Source organism: Nansenia antarctica (genome assembly GCF_963989245.1).
Source record: "Nansenia antarctica genome assembly, chromosome: 9".
NCBI classification, from domain to species: Eukaryota; Metazoa; Chordata; class Actinopteri; order Argentiniformes; family Microstomatidae; genus Nansenia; species Nansenia antarctica.
Genome location: NC_137679.1, coordinates 40,624,870 through 40,641,168, shown reverse-complemented (window position 1 = coordinate 40,641,168; position 16,299 = coordinate 40,624,870). Strand labels below are relative to the sequence as shown.

Genomic DNA, 16,299 nt, shown 5'->3' with positions numbered 1-16,299 from the left:
TTGGAGATCACAAGTTGAGAATATTATTGAATCGTTTGCGTTGGGAGGGTGAGTCGGAGTCGGAGTACTGGGTGTGGGTGAGAGAGGCAGGGGGCGGGGGCGGGGTCTGAAGGCGTCTGAAGGCAAGAGGAGAGGTCTGGAGTACTCTTCTCTTGGAGTGCCTCACCTTTGGCTTTGGCCTCAAGGACGCCGTGTCGACGCCACAGCGTTTGACACACGGCGAAGAGGCGGTCCGAGATTGGTAGCTAAGGCTGTTGTGTTGCCGTGAACAGACTGGTAATAAACCAGCGGTGTGGTTGGTGTTGTGGTGCTGTTGTTGTGTATTAAGCTGTTGTGTAGCAGCCCTGTTTGTGTAATGGCCACCATTGTGGAGAGAGAGATATTTTCAATCCTCTCTTTCTCTCTCTCTCTCTCTCTTTCTCTCTCTCCCCTCCCCCTCTTTCTGTTCCTCTTTCCTCCTCTCTCTCTCTCTCTCTTTCTGTCTCCCTTCCCCCTCCCTTCCTCTCTCTCTCCCTCCCTCCCTCCCTCCCTCCCCCCTCTCTCTCTCTTTCTTTTTTTCTCTCTTGCTCTCGGTTTCCATCTCACTCCCTGCCCCCTCCCTCCCTCCCTCTCTCTCTCTCTCTCTCTCTCTCTCTCTCTCTCTCTCTCTCTCTCTCTCTCTCTCTCTCTGTCTTGCTCTCTTTCCCCTCCCTCCCTCTCTCTCATTTCCCTCCCTCCCTCCCTCTCTCTCATTTCCCTCCCTCCCTCCCTCCCTCTCTCTCTCACACGTTGCACACTGCCCCTCCCTCTCTCTCTTTCTCTCTCTCTCTCACGTTGCTCCCTGCCCCCATCTCCTCTCTCTCTCTCTCGCGCTCTCTCGCGCTCTCTCTCTCTCTCGCGCTCTCTCGCGCTCTCTCTCTCTCTCGCGCTCTCTCTCTCTCTCGCTCTACCATCCTCCCCTCCCCCACTGCTGTGCTGCCTCTCATTTTCTCTCTCCCTCTCTCACTCCACCATTTCACTCACTCACTCACTCACTCGCTCACTCACTCCCCCTCCCTCCCCTGTTCTCTTTATCTCCTCCCTTCCCTCCCCCCTCAATCCCTCTTTCATTCCATGCAATCATCTGTTCTTTCTCTCTCTCTCTCGCTCTCTCTCTCCTGCTCTCTCTCGCTCTCTCTCTGTGCTTCCTCCATTACGCCCCCATTTTGTCCTCTCTCTCTCTCTCTCCCTCCCTCCCTCCCTTTTTCTCTCTCTCAAAGCTTACCCTCCCTGCTTCCCTCTTTCCTCCATGTTCTGTCTATCCTGTTCTCTCTCTCTCTCTCTCTCTCATGTTGTTCTCCCCTCTTTCCTGGCCATTTATTACACAAAGTTTACTCATTATTTTGTTCAGAATATTTGTTTTGCTCTGAGCAAAAACATCAGTGAACACAATTCTATAGGCCTATATGAGATTTCCATCCCATTTCAATAAGCAATACATATTCAAGTAAGGCTGTGTTAGGTCTCACCCGATTTGGATTGGGTTGGTGTCTGTAACACAACCAATACCCAACCAAGATTAGCCATTGGAGAGCCTTTGGATGGCCTTTCCTGTGTTAGTTGTCCAACACACGGTGTCTGTTACAATGATAATGTCTTAAGAGAAGGGTCCTGTGTGAGGTTATGGTTGAAGCTTAGGTTGTGCGGTGGCCAGGTCTATGAAGGACAGCCGTGGGACCCGGAGGAATGTAAACTAGATGGACCAGGTGATTGCTCCCGGCACCCGGGGTTCACTGACAGGCAACATATTTGGACTTTACGTTACATTTTTGGCATTTCAGCAGATGGCCTTTATCGAAAAGCGACTTACAAGAAATACATTTGTCTGAGGAAGTAAATCATCTGTCCTTCAGTCATCATAAGAAAAAGTAATCTATGCTAGGACCAGGGGCCACTGGCAGTCACAATCCAAGAAGGAGGAAGGAAGGAAGATTTTTTTCTTTGGTAGGGTAGTAATTTATTTACAGTAGTGAAACTGTACTGGGGGGTATTGGGGATGAAGAGGTCTTTAGGAGGGCTGCTTCTCTCCTTACAAGTGATCTCCCTCCCTGCCTCTGGAGGTTTGAAAACCAACATGGCCACCCTCTCCTCTCCCCCTCCAGAGTCCTGCTGACAGCAACTACGTACGTTCCGTCTGAAACTCAACCAACTGTCTGGTACCACATCCTCCATGCCTCCGTACTTATTTCACTTCCAAGTTTTCAAGTTTCAAGTTTTTATTGTTACGTCACATTATACACAAGTGTAAGAGAGAGTACAGTTCTTAGGCTTCGGTTCCTTGACATTGCAGCACAAGACAAATAAAGCAGAGGCATTTCTTCCGTCTTCTGGAGAAGTGAAAGTGTTCGCCGGTGGTTCAGTTCTGCCTGGGTTACTGCCGTCACCTGAGGAGAGGGGGTTTGGAGGTTCCTTTTTTCAGAACATTCGATACCAAAAAAGGGTTCGAGAATAGTTTTTTAAGACACCTCTAGCCAAAACACACGAACCAAAACACACAAACAAACAACGTTTTATTATTATGATTAGCCTAGCGACGGCTACCGGCCGGTTACAGATTATCTCACGAAGCTTCCTGAAACCCCTTGCATCAAAACGTTTCACCCTACTGAATACCCAAGATGCAAGATGACGACGATGATGATGATGATGATGAAGAAGCAGCTAGGAACCAGACCCAGGCCTAGATTCCTTGTCCTTCTTGGCTTCCTTCCCATGAGCCTGAAAGGGAGGAACCGATACCTCTGACCTCCAGGCTACCTCCCGGCCCCTGAAAAAAGGTATTCGCCGCTCGGCGAAGCTTCGGTGAAGCTCAGAGCTGTCGGGCTTCGCCGCCATTTCCTTCCTTTCCTTCCTTTCCTCCCTTTCCTTCCGCCATCCTTCTGGTGGACCTGGACACCCCGGGTATCGGCTCGTCTTCCAGAGAGGTCGTTCCAGACGCTACACACGGTATAAACCAAGTCTTGGTGAACAAATCTGGATCTGTGAGAGAGAGATGGAGAGAGAGAGAGAGATGTGTCATATGTCGCGAAACGGCCTCTCGTCTGGAAGATCCAAGGAGGTGTTGATTCCCCCCATGTGGCGTCTGCGCCCCACCGTGTCCACGTGCGTGACCCTTGTCACCCACCGTTCGGTGTTGTGATTGGCTGGTGAGATGTTCCGTCCTGTGTTACATCAGCGCCCGCATCACCTACTCTCTGGGAGGGTAGAGAGGTTGTGTTGATGTTTGATTGGTCAACTGAAGTTGGGCCTGGCTGGCTCGCCAGTTTGGTGGGTGTCAGTCGACGTGGTCACATGGGCCTTGAGCTTTTCACTTGGACCTGGACATGTTTGGCTGTGTTGCCAAGACGAAGAGGCACACACAGGCGCTCCTCCTCTTCATAATCGTATCTTTTTTAATCTTTATGGGGTTTTTTCGAACTCCGCTTGTCTCTTCTCATTCGGTCCACCATTTCTTCTTGTTCTCTTTTACCGCATTCTGTTCGACTCTTCCCATCCCCCTCTCTCTCTTTCTCTCTCTCGCTCTCTCTCTCTATCTCTCTCTCTCCCTCCCTCCCTCCCTCTCTCCCTCCCTCCCTCCCTCCCTCTCTCTCTCTCTCTCTCTCGCTCTCTCTCTCTATCTCTCTCTCTCCCTCCCTCCCTCTCTCTCTCTCTCTTGCTCTCTCCCCCTCCTCTCTAGCTCTTTTTTTCAGTATTATTTCCTTCCCTTCCCCCTCTCTCTCTCTTTCTCCCTCTGTCCTCTCTCTCTCTCTCGCTCTCTCTCTCTTTCATTCGCTCCTCTCCTTGTCAGTCACCTTCCATCTCTCTCTCTCTCTCTCCTTTCTCTCTCCTCTCCTCTCCTCTCTCTCTTCTCTCCTATCACATACATGTATCCAAGTAAGTCTACATGAAACAACCTCCCAATAGTTCATTGTACTAACAATAAGACTACCTTACTCTAGCCATTTGAAAGAAGAGTGATATGGAGAGAGAGAAAGGGGGAGAGAAAGAGAGAGAGGGAGAGAGCATGAAAGAGAATGTAGCCTTGGTGGAGAAATAAAAAATGTTTCATAGATGGCTATTATTGTGATTGTGAGTGTGATTGTGTGTGTGTGTGTGTTGCGTCTTTGGAGTGACTGACCTATGACTGGACGCTCAATGAACTATCTGTGTCAATACACAACGTGTGTGTGTGTGCATGCGAGAGACTGTCTGTATGCTTGTGAGACTGTATGCATGTATACATGTATTTGTGAGTATTTGTCTGTCTGTTTGTGTGTGTGTGTGTGTGTGTGTGTGTGTCTGTCTGTGTGTGTGTGTGTGTGTGTGTGAAGTGTTGTCTGTTGATGTCACTAGCGAAACTGTCAGAGGGGGAGGAGCCACAGGGCCCGCCCCCCCCCCCTCCCTCACGTATAAATACAGGCTGAACATTTCCTCCTCACTCACTCGCTCTGAAGAATGAGGTCCTTAAAGCACCTGAAACATCACAACAGGAGGAATGTGGTGAGTTTCTTGGCTTGGTGGGAATTCTGGGTATTTAACGTAGCGTAGGTAGCATGTTAAGTAGTACTTTGGCCAGCTGTTGTTGCCATTGATTGCCATTGAGAGTTGACAGAGATTTGAGCTGATAAAGTTGCCGTTGGTGGGTTCTCCCTCCGTGTAGGTGAGACTTCTCTGATTAGCTTTAACTGGTTATTTGTGTCCTGACAGCCCCCCCCCTTCAAGATCTTTCAAACTCTCATCCTGTTCCTCTTGTTGTCTCTTTAACTTCATAATTTAATCATTTTGTCTGTCTTTCATTTTGTCATTCTCTTTCTCTCTTTCTCTTTCTCTCTCTGTCTCTCTCTCTCTCTCTCTGTCTCTGTGTCTCTTTCTCTCTCTTGCTCACTGCCTCTCCCTCTCCCCCTCCCTTCCCTCGCTCTCTTTCTTTCTCTCTAGTTCGCTCACTGCCTCCCTCTCCCCCTCCCTTCTCTCTCTCTCACTCTCTCACCCTCACTCTCTCACTGCCCTCCCCACTGCTCTCTCCTCCCCTCCCTCTCTCTTTTTCTCTCTCCCTCTACAGTGTCTTTCTCTTTTCCCTCTCTCAGCTTCTCCTCTCCCTCCCCCTCTCTCTCTCTCCCTCTCTCTCTCTCTCCCTCCCCCTCTCTCTCTCTCCCTCCCCCTCTCTCTCTCTCTCCCTCCCCCTCTCTCTCTTCCTCCCCCTCCCCCTCCTCCTTATCTCTCTCCCTCACTCTGCTCTCTACCTCTTTCATTTTCTCTTTTTTCTATCCCCCCTCCCTTTTATTTTCTCTCTCCCTCCCTCCCTCCCTCCCTCTGTCTCTCTGTCTGTCTCTCTCTCTCTCTCTCTCTCTCTCTCTCTCTCTCTGTGTCTGTCAGTCTCTCTCTCTCTGCTGCTCTCTCTCCCTCCCTCTATATCTCTCTCTCTGTCTCTCTCTCTCCCTCTCCCTCTCTATATCTCTCTCCCTCTCCATATCTCTCTCTCTGCCGCTCTCTCTCCTTCTATCTCTCTCTCTCTCTCCCTCTATATCTCTCTCCCTCTCCCTCTCTATATCTCTCTCTCTCTCCCTCTATCCCTCTCTCTCTCTCTCCCTCTCTATATCTATCTCTCTCTCTATATATATATATATACTGTATATCTCTCCCTCTCTCTCCCTCTCTATATCTCTCTGTCTGTCTCTCTCTGGTTTCCTCTCCTCCTTGCTTTACAACACACATATTAACTGTGTGTGTGTGTGGACCCCCTTGTAGAAGAGCATCAGGACATCTAAACAGCCCCCCACTCCCCTCCCTCCCCTCCCCAGGGTACATTGAAACGGCTGACTGAGGAAGGGGATTTCTCTGTAGTTTTTCAATATTCCTGTGACTCCTCTGGTCTCCCATCAGTCTCACAGGGGCTTAAGCCAGCAGTCAAATAATAAGTTATTTTTTTACCTTCACCTGGGCACAGGTCTGGCTCTGCCTTGACATCTGCCCCCCCCCCACCGTCAGACTCAGGGACTAGGTCAGGGGGGATGAGTTTCATTGACAACCTGTCTGTCTCTAAGGGATTAGGCGAGGGACATACATTTGATCTAGGAAGGGCAATATGAAACTGCCGTTGATAGCGTTAGCGAAGGGCCCTAGCTGTAATTACTTCTATGGCGTTATCGTTTTTATTTTTTATTTTTTCATTTTGTTTATTTTCTCGACTCCTGACGTTGCTATCATCGCGCGTTAAAATATAGTTATCGTTTTTTGCCCCCCCCCCCGGGCTATCGTTGGTCGGTTGTGCTCACATAGCGTATCTGAAAAAAAAACGCAGCCTCAGCTGATGAGCGGTATATTACACACTGCCATAGATTTACATCTGGAATATAAACGACTGTCAGTCTTGTAATAAAAGTCACTGTGGCTAAAGTCAGGAAGAGAGAGAGAGAGAGAGAGAGAGAGAGAGAGAGAGAGAGAGAGAAGGTTCCAGAGTGGTGTTTTCATGCGCTGTGTATACACACTTCGTCTTCTGAGGTAAACATTTTGTTATTATGGATGGCTCCTGACTACCGGGCTATGGAACGGGCAGAAAAAACCGGAAACAAATCTCCCTCACTGACTGGTGAAGATGATGAGGAAGTCAGAACCCGTACAGTACAGGACACACACACCTCCCATCTTCCGGCGGGGTCCTCCTCTCCCATCAACACCTCAGGAGGGAAGCCGTGGAGAAACCCCCTCTGGAGTTGGCACCCAAGAAGGCCTAATTTGTCACAACATACTTGTTTGTGAAGATTTGTCTTAATTGTTTTTCGCTGCAGTTCTAACTCTCTCTCTCTCTCTCTCTCCCACCCTTCCCCTCTCTCTCTCCTTCCCTCCCTCTCTCCCTCCCTCCCTTCCTCTCTCTCCCTTCAGGAGGAGGCGAGTCGGCGTCTGGTTAGATGTGAGCCCAAGGTGATGGCCAGGCAGGTGGACGCGGGCACCCAGACCGACCCCGTGGTAGTGCTGTCCCTGGCCCAGGCCGCCGTGCTGGGCCTCATCTCCCAGAATGAGGTGTTCGGCGCCACCATCGCCCCAAACGGATTCTACACCGGCGAGCCCAAAGAGTCCCCCGTGTCCACAGCGCCCCCTGGTGGTGGAGTAGGAGACGGACCAGACTACGAGTACGCCGACCAGCTCATCGGCGCCAACGGAGACTACCTCGGAGATCACCTGGGAGGGGAAGACAGCGGTCAGATGCAGCCTAGTTGCAGCCAGAGGCGTTGGCACGGGGGGGCAGGGCCGGGCGGGGGGCCGGGGCCCCACCCTCCGGACGGGAAGATGGCCGGGGGAGAACGCGGGGCAGGGGGGGCGGGGGCGCAGGCGGACGGCGGGCCATCGTCCCACGTGAAGGGCGAGGGGGGGGTGAACGCCGGGCTGTCGTCGTGCGTCCACATGCTGAACAACCTGGCCCCGCGGGGGGGGCTGGTGCAGGTGGACCCCGCCTCGCTGAGGGCCGCCCACAAGGGGGAGCAGGGGGGGGGGCACCCCCACAACTGCTGCGCTGAGCAGCGCGACCGCGACGGCGCCAACAACAACAGCGCCCACACGCACTCACACTCGCATACTGGGACCCAGGGAGGCCACAGGGGGGAGCACAGAGGGGTGCAGGGCCAGCGGGGGCCGGGGCAGGGCAGGGGGAGGCAGGTGGAGGAGGAGGGGGGAGAGGTAGAGCAGCAGGGGAACAGCATGATGAAACAGGGGCAGGAGGAGGAGATCAGCAGCTACTTCCAGTCCAGCGAGGTGGGGGGCTACGACTCCGGGGAGATGGGGGGAGGCGGGGGGGCAGGGATGGGGGGGGTGGACTACGACGAGGAGAACAGCCAGGGCATGATGTGGGCTGAGGGGATGGACGGGGAGGGAGGAGGAGGGGGTGGAGGTGGAGGTGGAGGAGGAGGAGGGGGCCAACAGCATCACGGCCACTCCCACGGCGGCGGCAACCACCACAACCACCACCCCCACCCCCACCACCGGGGCGGGCGCCGGATCGACCGTCTGGACATCAACATCCAGATCGACGAGTCGTACTGCGTGGACGTGGGCGAGGGCCTGAAGCGCTGGAAGTGCCGCATGTGCGACAAGTCGTACACCTCCAAGTACAACCTGGTCACCCACATCCTGGGCCACAACGGCATCAAGCCCCACGCCTGCCCCCACTGCGGCAAGCTCTTCAAGCAGCCCAGCCACCTCCAGACCCACCTCCTCACCCACCAGGGCACCCGGCCCCACAAGTGTCCCGTCTGCAAGAAGGGCTTCACCCAGACCAGCCACCTGAAGCGGCACATGCTCCAGCACTCGGACGTCAAGCCCTACAGCTGCCGCTTCTGCCGGCGCGGGTTCGCCTACCCGAGCGAGCTGCGGGCGCACGAGGCCAAGCACGAGCGCGGGAGGTGCCACGTGTGCCCGCAGTGCGGCATGGAGTTCCCCACCTACGCCCACCTGAAGCGGCACCAGGTCAGCCACCAGGGGCCCACCACGTACCAGTGCACCGAGTGCCACAAGTCGTTCGCCTACCGCAGCCAGCTCCAGAACCATCTGCTGAAGCACCAGAGCCCGCGGCCGTACACCTGCTCCGCCTGTGGCCTGGAGTTCGCCCAGCTGCACCACCTGCGGCAGCACTCGCTCACCCATAAGGTACTGACACCCTCGCCGCCTCCTTCACCACCTCCACCCTCGCCTCCACCTCCACCACCATCGGAGACACCACCACCTCCTCCACCCACTCAGGGTCCCATTGACTCTTAGTCTACCAGTCGTAGAGTTCGTAAATTAGCTCAGAGAGAGCGCCGGAGCGTCCACGTGACTGCCTCTCGTCCAATCAAATTACTTTGAGGTCCCTTTATGACATTGAACCCAGTGTGCGCTCCGGCGAATTTACGAACGCAACCATAGTACACCACTGTAGCGTTGTGGGCGTCCATGTTGGTTGTAGTTTTTTACTTAGTCGTAAATATTATGACATGTATAATAAGTGATAAGTGGAGAAAGCGGGAAATAAAATAAAGAGACATTTGTAAAAGAGAAATAACGGGGAGCACCAGAGGAAACAGAGACTGCAGACCCTCTAAGGTCCAAAAGGGACTCTCTTCTTCTTCTTCTTCGTCTTCTCTCCTCTTCTCTCCTTCTCTCGTTTCTCTACACTGAGGAGTTTATGACAGGTAAGAGCGTAATATCTTGGCTCCAACCTATTGTCCCTAGGCGTTAGAGCAGATGCAGAGGAAGGGAAGGACACGAGAAGGGAGGAGGGGATGCCAGTGTAGCCTATTGGGACGCACCCCGAGTCTGCTCCCTCTCTCTCTCTCTCTCTCTCTCTCTCTCTCTCCCTCTCCCTGTCTGTCCTCTGTGGTGCAGATATAGACCAGGTTCAGTGGAAGCACCCTGTCACTGCCTCCTCGGCCTCTTCCTCCTGTTCATCCTCAGAGTGAGACATCATCACGCCCTATACTTCCCACTGTTATTCATAGACACGTTCCCAGACACAAATATAGATTTGTGAAATATACGGTTTTAGTAGTTGTAGTGCCTGGTCTCTCTCTCTCTCTCTCTCTCTCTCTCTCTCTCTCTCTCTCTCTCTCTCTCCACTGCTTCTGGTGAAATCCTTTCCTGTCAAACATGTCAAAACACACTGCTCCTTAGTTTTTCCCCATTTAGGGGTTAGCAGATGAGAAATACAAAACGCTGGGAATGTGGTGTGGTGTGTTATCGTTGTGGTGAGAACATTCTCCTTTGTGGTTGTTATTTTTGTCAGTCAGTGAGGCTGACGTCCACCCACTGCTCCACCTGGTGGTGGGAAGCGGTAGGACGGGTCTCTCAGAGAGCAGGGCAGACAGGGGGTGGAGTGACAGCCAGACTGATGCGTGGCTAGCTGTGGCGACAGAGGCTAGGGTACCGCAGTGACAGAGGCTAGGGTACCGTGGGGAAGGGCTGATTCACTGATTGGACAGATTGGGAAATGAGGGATTTGTTCCCCCTCTATTCATAGTTGTTCCTCTTGTGATATTTCCATATTACATATTTGTGTGTACCCAACATACTCAATATTCCAACCTACTCAATATCCCAACATACTCAATATTCCAACCTACTCAATATCCCAACATACTCAATATCCCAACATACTCAATATTCCAACATACTCAATATCCTAATAGTAGCCTATGCATCACCTTTTCTTAGGCCTACGTCGATTGTGAATACATTTACATTTATTAATAAAATGTTTACAAATTAAACGTTTCTTATGGAATTGTTATGAACCTTGCATCTGACAGACCCCTTCCTTTTCTGTGTGTGTCTGTGTCTGTGTCTGTGTGTGTGTGTGTGTGTCTGTGTGTGTGTGTGTGTGTGTGTGTGTGTGTCTCCCGCCCCCCCCACAGGGAATGAAAGGGCACAAGTGTGACGTGTGTTCCCGGGAGTTCACGCTCTCGGCCAACCTGAAGAGGCACATGCTGATCCACAACAGCATCAGGCCCTTCCAGTGCCACGTCTGCTTCAAGACCTTCATCCAGAAACAGACGCTCAAGACCCACATGATCGTCCACCTGCCCGTCAAACCCTTCAAGTGCAAGGTATGGTTCTAGCAATGCTAACTGCCAATGGCCACTGGTCCTAGCATAGATTAGTTTTTCTTACGATGACTGATGGATAGATGATTCGTTTGTGTTTGTGTTTGTTGTAAGTCGGTTTGGATAAAGGCGTCTGCTAAATGGCAGAGATGTAAATAAAGGGTTGCTGGTGGTAACTCGCGGTTATGTTTTGGTCGACTGTGTGGTCATGTTGTGGTCGTCTCAAACCCTTCAAATGCAAGGTGAGGAGGGCGGTTACGTTTACACTTTAGCAGATTAGCCTTTATCCAAAGCGACTTACAACGAATACATTTTTCTTAAAAGTAAGTGAATCATCTATTTAAAAAAAAAAATATATATATATTTACAGTAGAGTAACTGTACTGGGGGGTAGTGGGGCTGAAGAGGTCTTTAGGAGGGACAGTTAAGATGTAGCCTGAAGAGATGGGTCTTCAATCTACGGCAGAAGATAGGTAGATGTTTGAGAAATACTTTTATTCTGAAAAATGTAAATAAACAGAGTTGTTGAAAATCAATGACACACTCGCTAGCCAAGCCAAAACATTGCAATGCAATGGATTCGGTGAGTAATCCCCACTACTACCTAGTTAGTGTAGAGTAGTGGGATTACTCACCGAATCCATTGCATTGCAATGTTTTGGCTTGGCTAGCGAGTGTGTCATTGATTTTCAACAACGCTGACGTTTATTTACACCAGATGCGGTCACATGTACTCTCATGCCAGTCGATACACCAAGATACTTAAGATATTTCTAAAACGTCTACCTATCTTCTGCCGTAGATTGAAGACGCATCTCTTCTGGCCATATCTTAACTGTCCCTCCTAAAGACCTCTTCGGCCCCACTACCCCCCTGTACAGTGCATATCCAGGTTACTAAGCAACTTGCAGCAGATGCATGTCCCAGTATAATAGAAGGCAGGGTCCAATTTTAAAGTGAACTATCTGTAACTAATATCTCAAACTGTCAACCTTCTCGAGTGCCAAGGGTGACTGTATTCACCATAAATGCATATTACGATTATAATATCATTCATCATCATCACGTTGACAGTTTGGGTGACTTAATTCATCCTATAATTTATGACGCTTCATTTTGTAGCCAATGTAAGTATTGTTGCTAGGTAGATTCCACATAGTAATACTTGGCACACTCTAGGTGATGACAGTTCTGGAATGCTTTGGCAGTTGGTGAGGAATTGAGGAATTGACGAACCTCAACTAGGGACTGGAGATAGATAGATAGATAGATAGATAGATAGATAGATAGATAGATAGATAGATAGATAGAGTAGACAGACAGACAGACAGACAGACAGACAGACAGGCAGGCAGGTAGGTAGGTAGATAAATAGATAGATAGATAGATAGATAGATAGATAGATAGATAGATAGGTAGGTAGGTAGGTAGGTAGATACAGATAGGTAGGTAGATAGATAGATGGACGGACGGATAGATAGATAGGGTAGATAGACAGACAGACAGACAGACAGACAGACAGATAGATAGTGTAGATAGATAGATAGATAGATAGTGTAGATAGATAGATGGATAGATGGATAGATGGATACTGTAGATGGATAGATGGATAGATGTATAGGTGGATAGGTGGATAGATGGATAGATACAGTATATCTCAAAAGTGAGTACACCCTTTAGATTTTTGCAAATATTCTGTCATATCCTTTCAGGGGATAACACTATCTTAATGAAACTTTGATATAACTTAAAGTAGTCAGTGTGCTGCTTGAATAACAGTATAGATTTATTGTCCATTGAAAATTACTCAGTACACAGCTGTTAATGTCTAAACAGCTGGCAACAAAAGTGAGTACACCCCATAGTGAACATGTCTAAATTGTGCCCAAAGTGTCAATATTTTGTGTGACCACCATTGTTATCTAGCACTGCTTTAACCCTCCTGGGCATGGAATTTACCAGAGCTGCACAGGTTGCTTCTGGAATCTTCTTCCACTCCTCCATGACGACATCACGGAGCCCACGGATGTTGGACACCTTGCACTCCTCCACCTTCCCACATGTGCTCAATTGGGTTTAGGTCTGGAGACATACTTGGCCAGTCCATCATCTTAACCTTCAGCTTCTTCAGCAAGGCCGTTGTCATCTTGGAGGTGTGTTTAGGGTCATTATCATGTTGGAAAACTGCCCTACGGCCCAGTTTCCGAAGAGAGGGGATCATGCTCTGCTGCAGGATGTCACAGTATATATTGGAATTCATGTGTCCCTCAATGAAATGCAGCTCCCCAGTGCCGGCAGCACTCATGCAGCCCCAGACCATGATGCTGCCACCACCATGCTTGACTGTAGGCAAAACACATTTGTCTTGGTACTCCTCACCAGGGTGCCGCCACACACGCCGGACACCATCTGACCCAAACAGGTTTATTTTGGTCTCATCAGACCACAGGACATGGTTCCAGTAACTCATGTTTTTGGATTCATTGTCTTCAGCAAACTGTTTGCGGGCTTTCTCATGCATCGGTTTCAGAAGAGGCTTCTGTCTGGGGCGACGGCCATACAAACCGATTTGATGCAGTGTGCGGCGTATGGTCTGGGCACTGACAGGCTGACATCCCACTTCTGCAACCTCTGCAGCAATGCTGGAAGCACTCGCACGTCTATTTTTGGAAACCAACCTCTGGATATGACGCTGAGCACGTGGACTCAACTTCTTTGGTTGACCCTGGCGAGGCCTGTTCCGAGTGGAACCTGTCCTGGAAAACCGCTGTATGATCTTAGCCACTGTGCTGCAACTCATTTTCAGGGTGTTGGCAATCTTCTTATAGCCAAGGCCATCTTTGTGAAGCGCAATAATCCTTTTTTTCAGCCGCTCAGAGAGTTCCTTGCCATGAGGTGCCATGTTATCCAGCATTCAGAGAGAATTGTGCCCAAAACACCAAATTTAACAGCCCTGCTTATCATTTACACCTGAATCCTTGTAATACTAACGAGTCACATGACACCAGGGCGGGAAAACAACATCATTGGGCACAATTAGGACATGTTCACTATGGGGTGTACTCACTTTTGTTGCCAGCTGTTTAGACATTAACAGCTGTGTACTGAGTAATTTTCAAAGGACAATAAATCTATACTGTTATTCAAGCAGCACACTGACTACTTTAAGTTATATCAAAGTTCCAGTAGGATAATGTTATCCCCTGAAAGGATATAACAGAATATTTGCAAAAATCTAAAGGGTGTACTCACTTTTGAGATAGATAGACTGTAGATAGATAGGTACTTCATTGATCCCTGAGGGGGAAATTAAGGAGTTACAGCAGCTCACAAACTACAACAACAAAATAAAGTAGTGACGATAGAATAAAATAGGCACCTGAAATATTATGTACATACTGTAACAACACTCCAGTATGATTTAACGTCCCCCAGTCTGACTCTGACCACCCAGATGGAGCCAGCCAGAGGAGGAATTGTACAGTCTTATTGCGGCAGGCAGAACAGATCTCCTATAGCGCTCCTTAGTGCAGCGTGGTTGTAAAGATCTCCTATAGCTCCTTAGTGCAGCGTGGTTGTAAATATCTCCTATAGCTCCTTAGTGCAGCGTGGTTGTAAAGACCTCCTATAGCTCCTTAGTGCAGCGTGGTTGTAAAGATCTCCTATAGCTCCTTAGTGCAGCGTGGTTGTAAAGATCTCCTATAGCGCTCCTTAGTGCAGCGTGGTTGTAAAGATCTCCTATAGCTCCTTAGTGCAGCGTGGTTGTAAAGATCTCCTATAGAGCTCCTTAGTGCAGCGTGGTTGTAAAGATCTCCTATAGCTCCTTAGTGCAGCGTGGTTGTTAAGATCTCCTATAGCTCCTTAGTACAGTATGGTTGTAAAGATCTCCTATAGCTCCTTAGTGCAGTGTGGTTGTAAAGATCTCTTATAGCGCTCCTTAGTGCAGTGTGGTTGTAGTAGTCTGTTGCTAACTGGTGGTAACTCGTGATCATGTTGTGGTCGACTGTGTGGTCATGTTGTGGTCGTCTGAGTGGTCATGTTGTGGTCACGTTGTGGTCGACAGTGTGGTCACATTGTGGTCGACTGTGGTCATGTTGTGGTCGACTGAGTGGTCATGTTGTGGTCATGTTGTGGTCGTCTGTGGTCATGTTGTGGTCGTCTGTGGTCATGTTGTGGTCGACTGTGGTCATGTTGTGGTGTCTGTGTGGTCATGTTGTGGTCGTCTGTGTGGTCATGTTGTGGTCAATTGTGTGGTCATGTTGTGGTCGTCTGAGTGGTCATGTTGTGGTCGTCTGAGTGGTCATGTTGTGGTCACGTTGTGGTCGACTGTGTTGTCATGTTGTGGTCGACTGTGTGGTCACGTTGTGGTCGTCTGTGTTGTCATGTTGTGGTCGACTGTGTGGTCACGTTGTGGTCACGTTGTGGTCGGCTGTGTGGTCACGTTGTGTTCATATTGCGGTCACATTGTGGTCGACTGTGTTCATGTTTTGATCGGCTGTGTGGTCATGTTGTGGTCATGTTATGGTCGTCCGTGTGGTCACGTTGCGGTCGTGTCTCTCCAGGTATGCGGGAAGTCCTTCAACAGAATGTACAACCTCCTGGGCCACATGCACCTGCACGCGGGCAGCAAGCCCTTCAAGTGTCCTTACTGCACCAGCAAGTTCAACCTGAAGGGCAACCTGAGCCGACACATGAAGGTCAAACACGGCATGGACGTGTCCCCGGACGGTGCAGGTGAGCGCTGCACTCCTTCACCACATCCCTCCATCCCTCCCTCCACCATCCCTCCATCCCTCACTGGCCTACTTATTTATCTAGCCCACCCACTGACTAGACGTTAAGATTAGATCAGACGTGATTGGTCACGTACGTCGCGTACAGCTGTAAGTGATATGGTGAAATGCTTTTTGGAATCTAGTTCCTTGTTACAATGACAATCAATAAATCAACAATACAATATAATAAAGCAATGACACTCGTAGTGCAAAAGGGTGGCGCGTGCCTTCAGTTTACTAGCAGTGAAAACACAGCTAAACCTGGGGGGTATTCCATCAACGTCGCGGACAATCCAGGCTTATTTTGATAAGTCTCTCTCATCAAAATAAGCCTGGATTTTCCATTAGTGACGTTAATGGAATACCCCCCTGTTGCTTTATCTTGCCATGTCCGGTTTACCCTAAGGGTTGTGGTTCACGTTTTGTTGTTTGTGATGATGTGACACCGATGTTACAAGTTTATTTTCTTTTTTCCTGTTTGTCTTTCGCCAGAAGCCCTTCCTGACATGGCGGGCCAGGGAGATTACCAAGAGGAGAGCTTTCCCTTCACGTCACCGGACAATATGGACAATGGCGGCTCCCAGAACCTCACTAAGCTCACCACGGCCAACATGGACGACATGGAGGAGTATTATAACTTTGGGAAGGACGCGGGCAGCTACAGCACTCCCTGAGAGTGAAGCAGTGAAGCGTTTATGGGCGAACAAAGAAGAGAACCGTTGGTTGTAAAAAAAAAAAAATAAGAAAAGAAAAATGGCCGCCCTGACAGTGGGAGACACTGGGGTGGGGTTTTTGTCCCCTCCAACAAGCCTGAACTGACCTACCCTGACGTTGGGTCTGGGAGACGCACTTCACGGGGGGGGGGGGAGGGAGGCCATTTTGGCTCTGTTTCTGACGGGAGTGACAGTGAGACTGACTGACTTTGGGATATTCTACCAAGATTTGACGAAAAAAGCTTA

The 16,299-nt window shown here is 49.8% G+C and overlaps 1 protein-coding gene across 1 annotated transcript in view; it reads left to right on the top strand.

Moving 5' to 3' along the window:
- Nucleotides 1-16,111, top strand: part of znf710b (zinc finger protein 710b) — a 26,553-nt gene extending 10,442 nt beyond the window's left edge. Inside the window, exons 2-7 of the mRNA XM_080539787.1 lie at nt 6,877-7,605; nt 7,708-7,835; nt 7,917-8,634; nt 10,377-10,568; nt 15,128-15,299; nt 15,833-16,111. Coding sequence (XP_080395913.1) covers nt 6,919-7,605; nt 7,708-7,835; nt 7,917-8,634; nt 10,377-10,568; nt 15,128-15,299; nt 15,833-16,014 — 2,079 coding nt within the window. The 5' untranslated portion in view covers nt 6,877-6,918 and the 3' untranslated portion in view covers nt 16,015-16,111. The remainder of the gene's footprint in view (nt 1-6,876; nt 7,606-7,707; nt 7,836-7,916; nt 8,635-10,376; nt 10,569-15,127; nt 15,300-15,832) is intronic.
- Nucleotides 16,112-16,299: the final 188 nt, after the last annotated feature.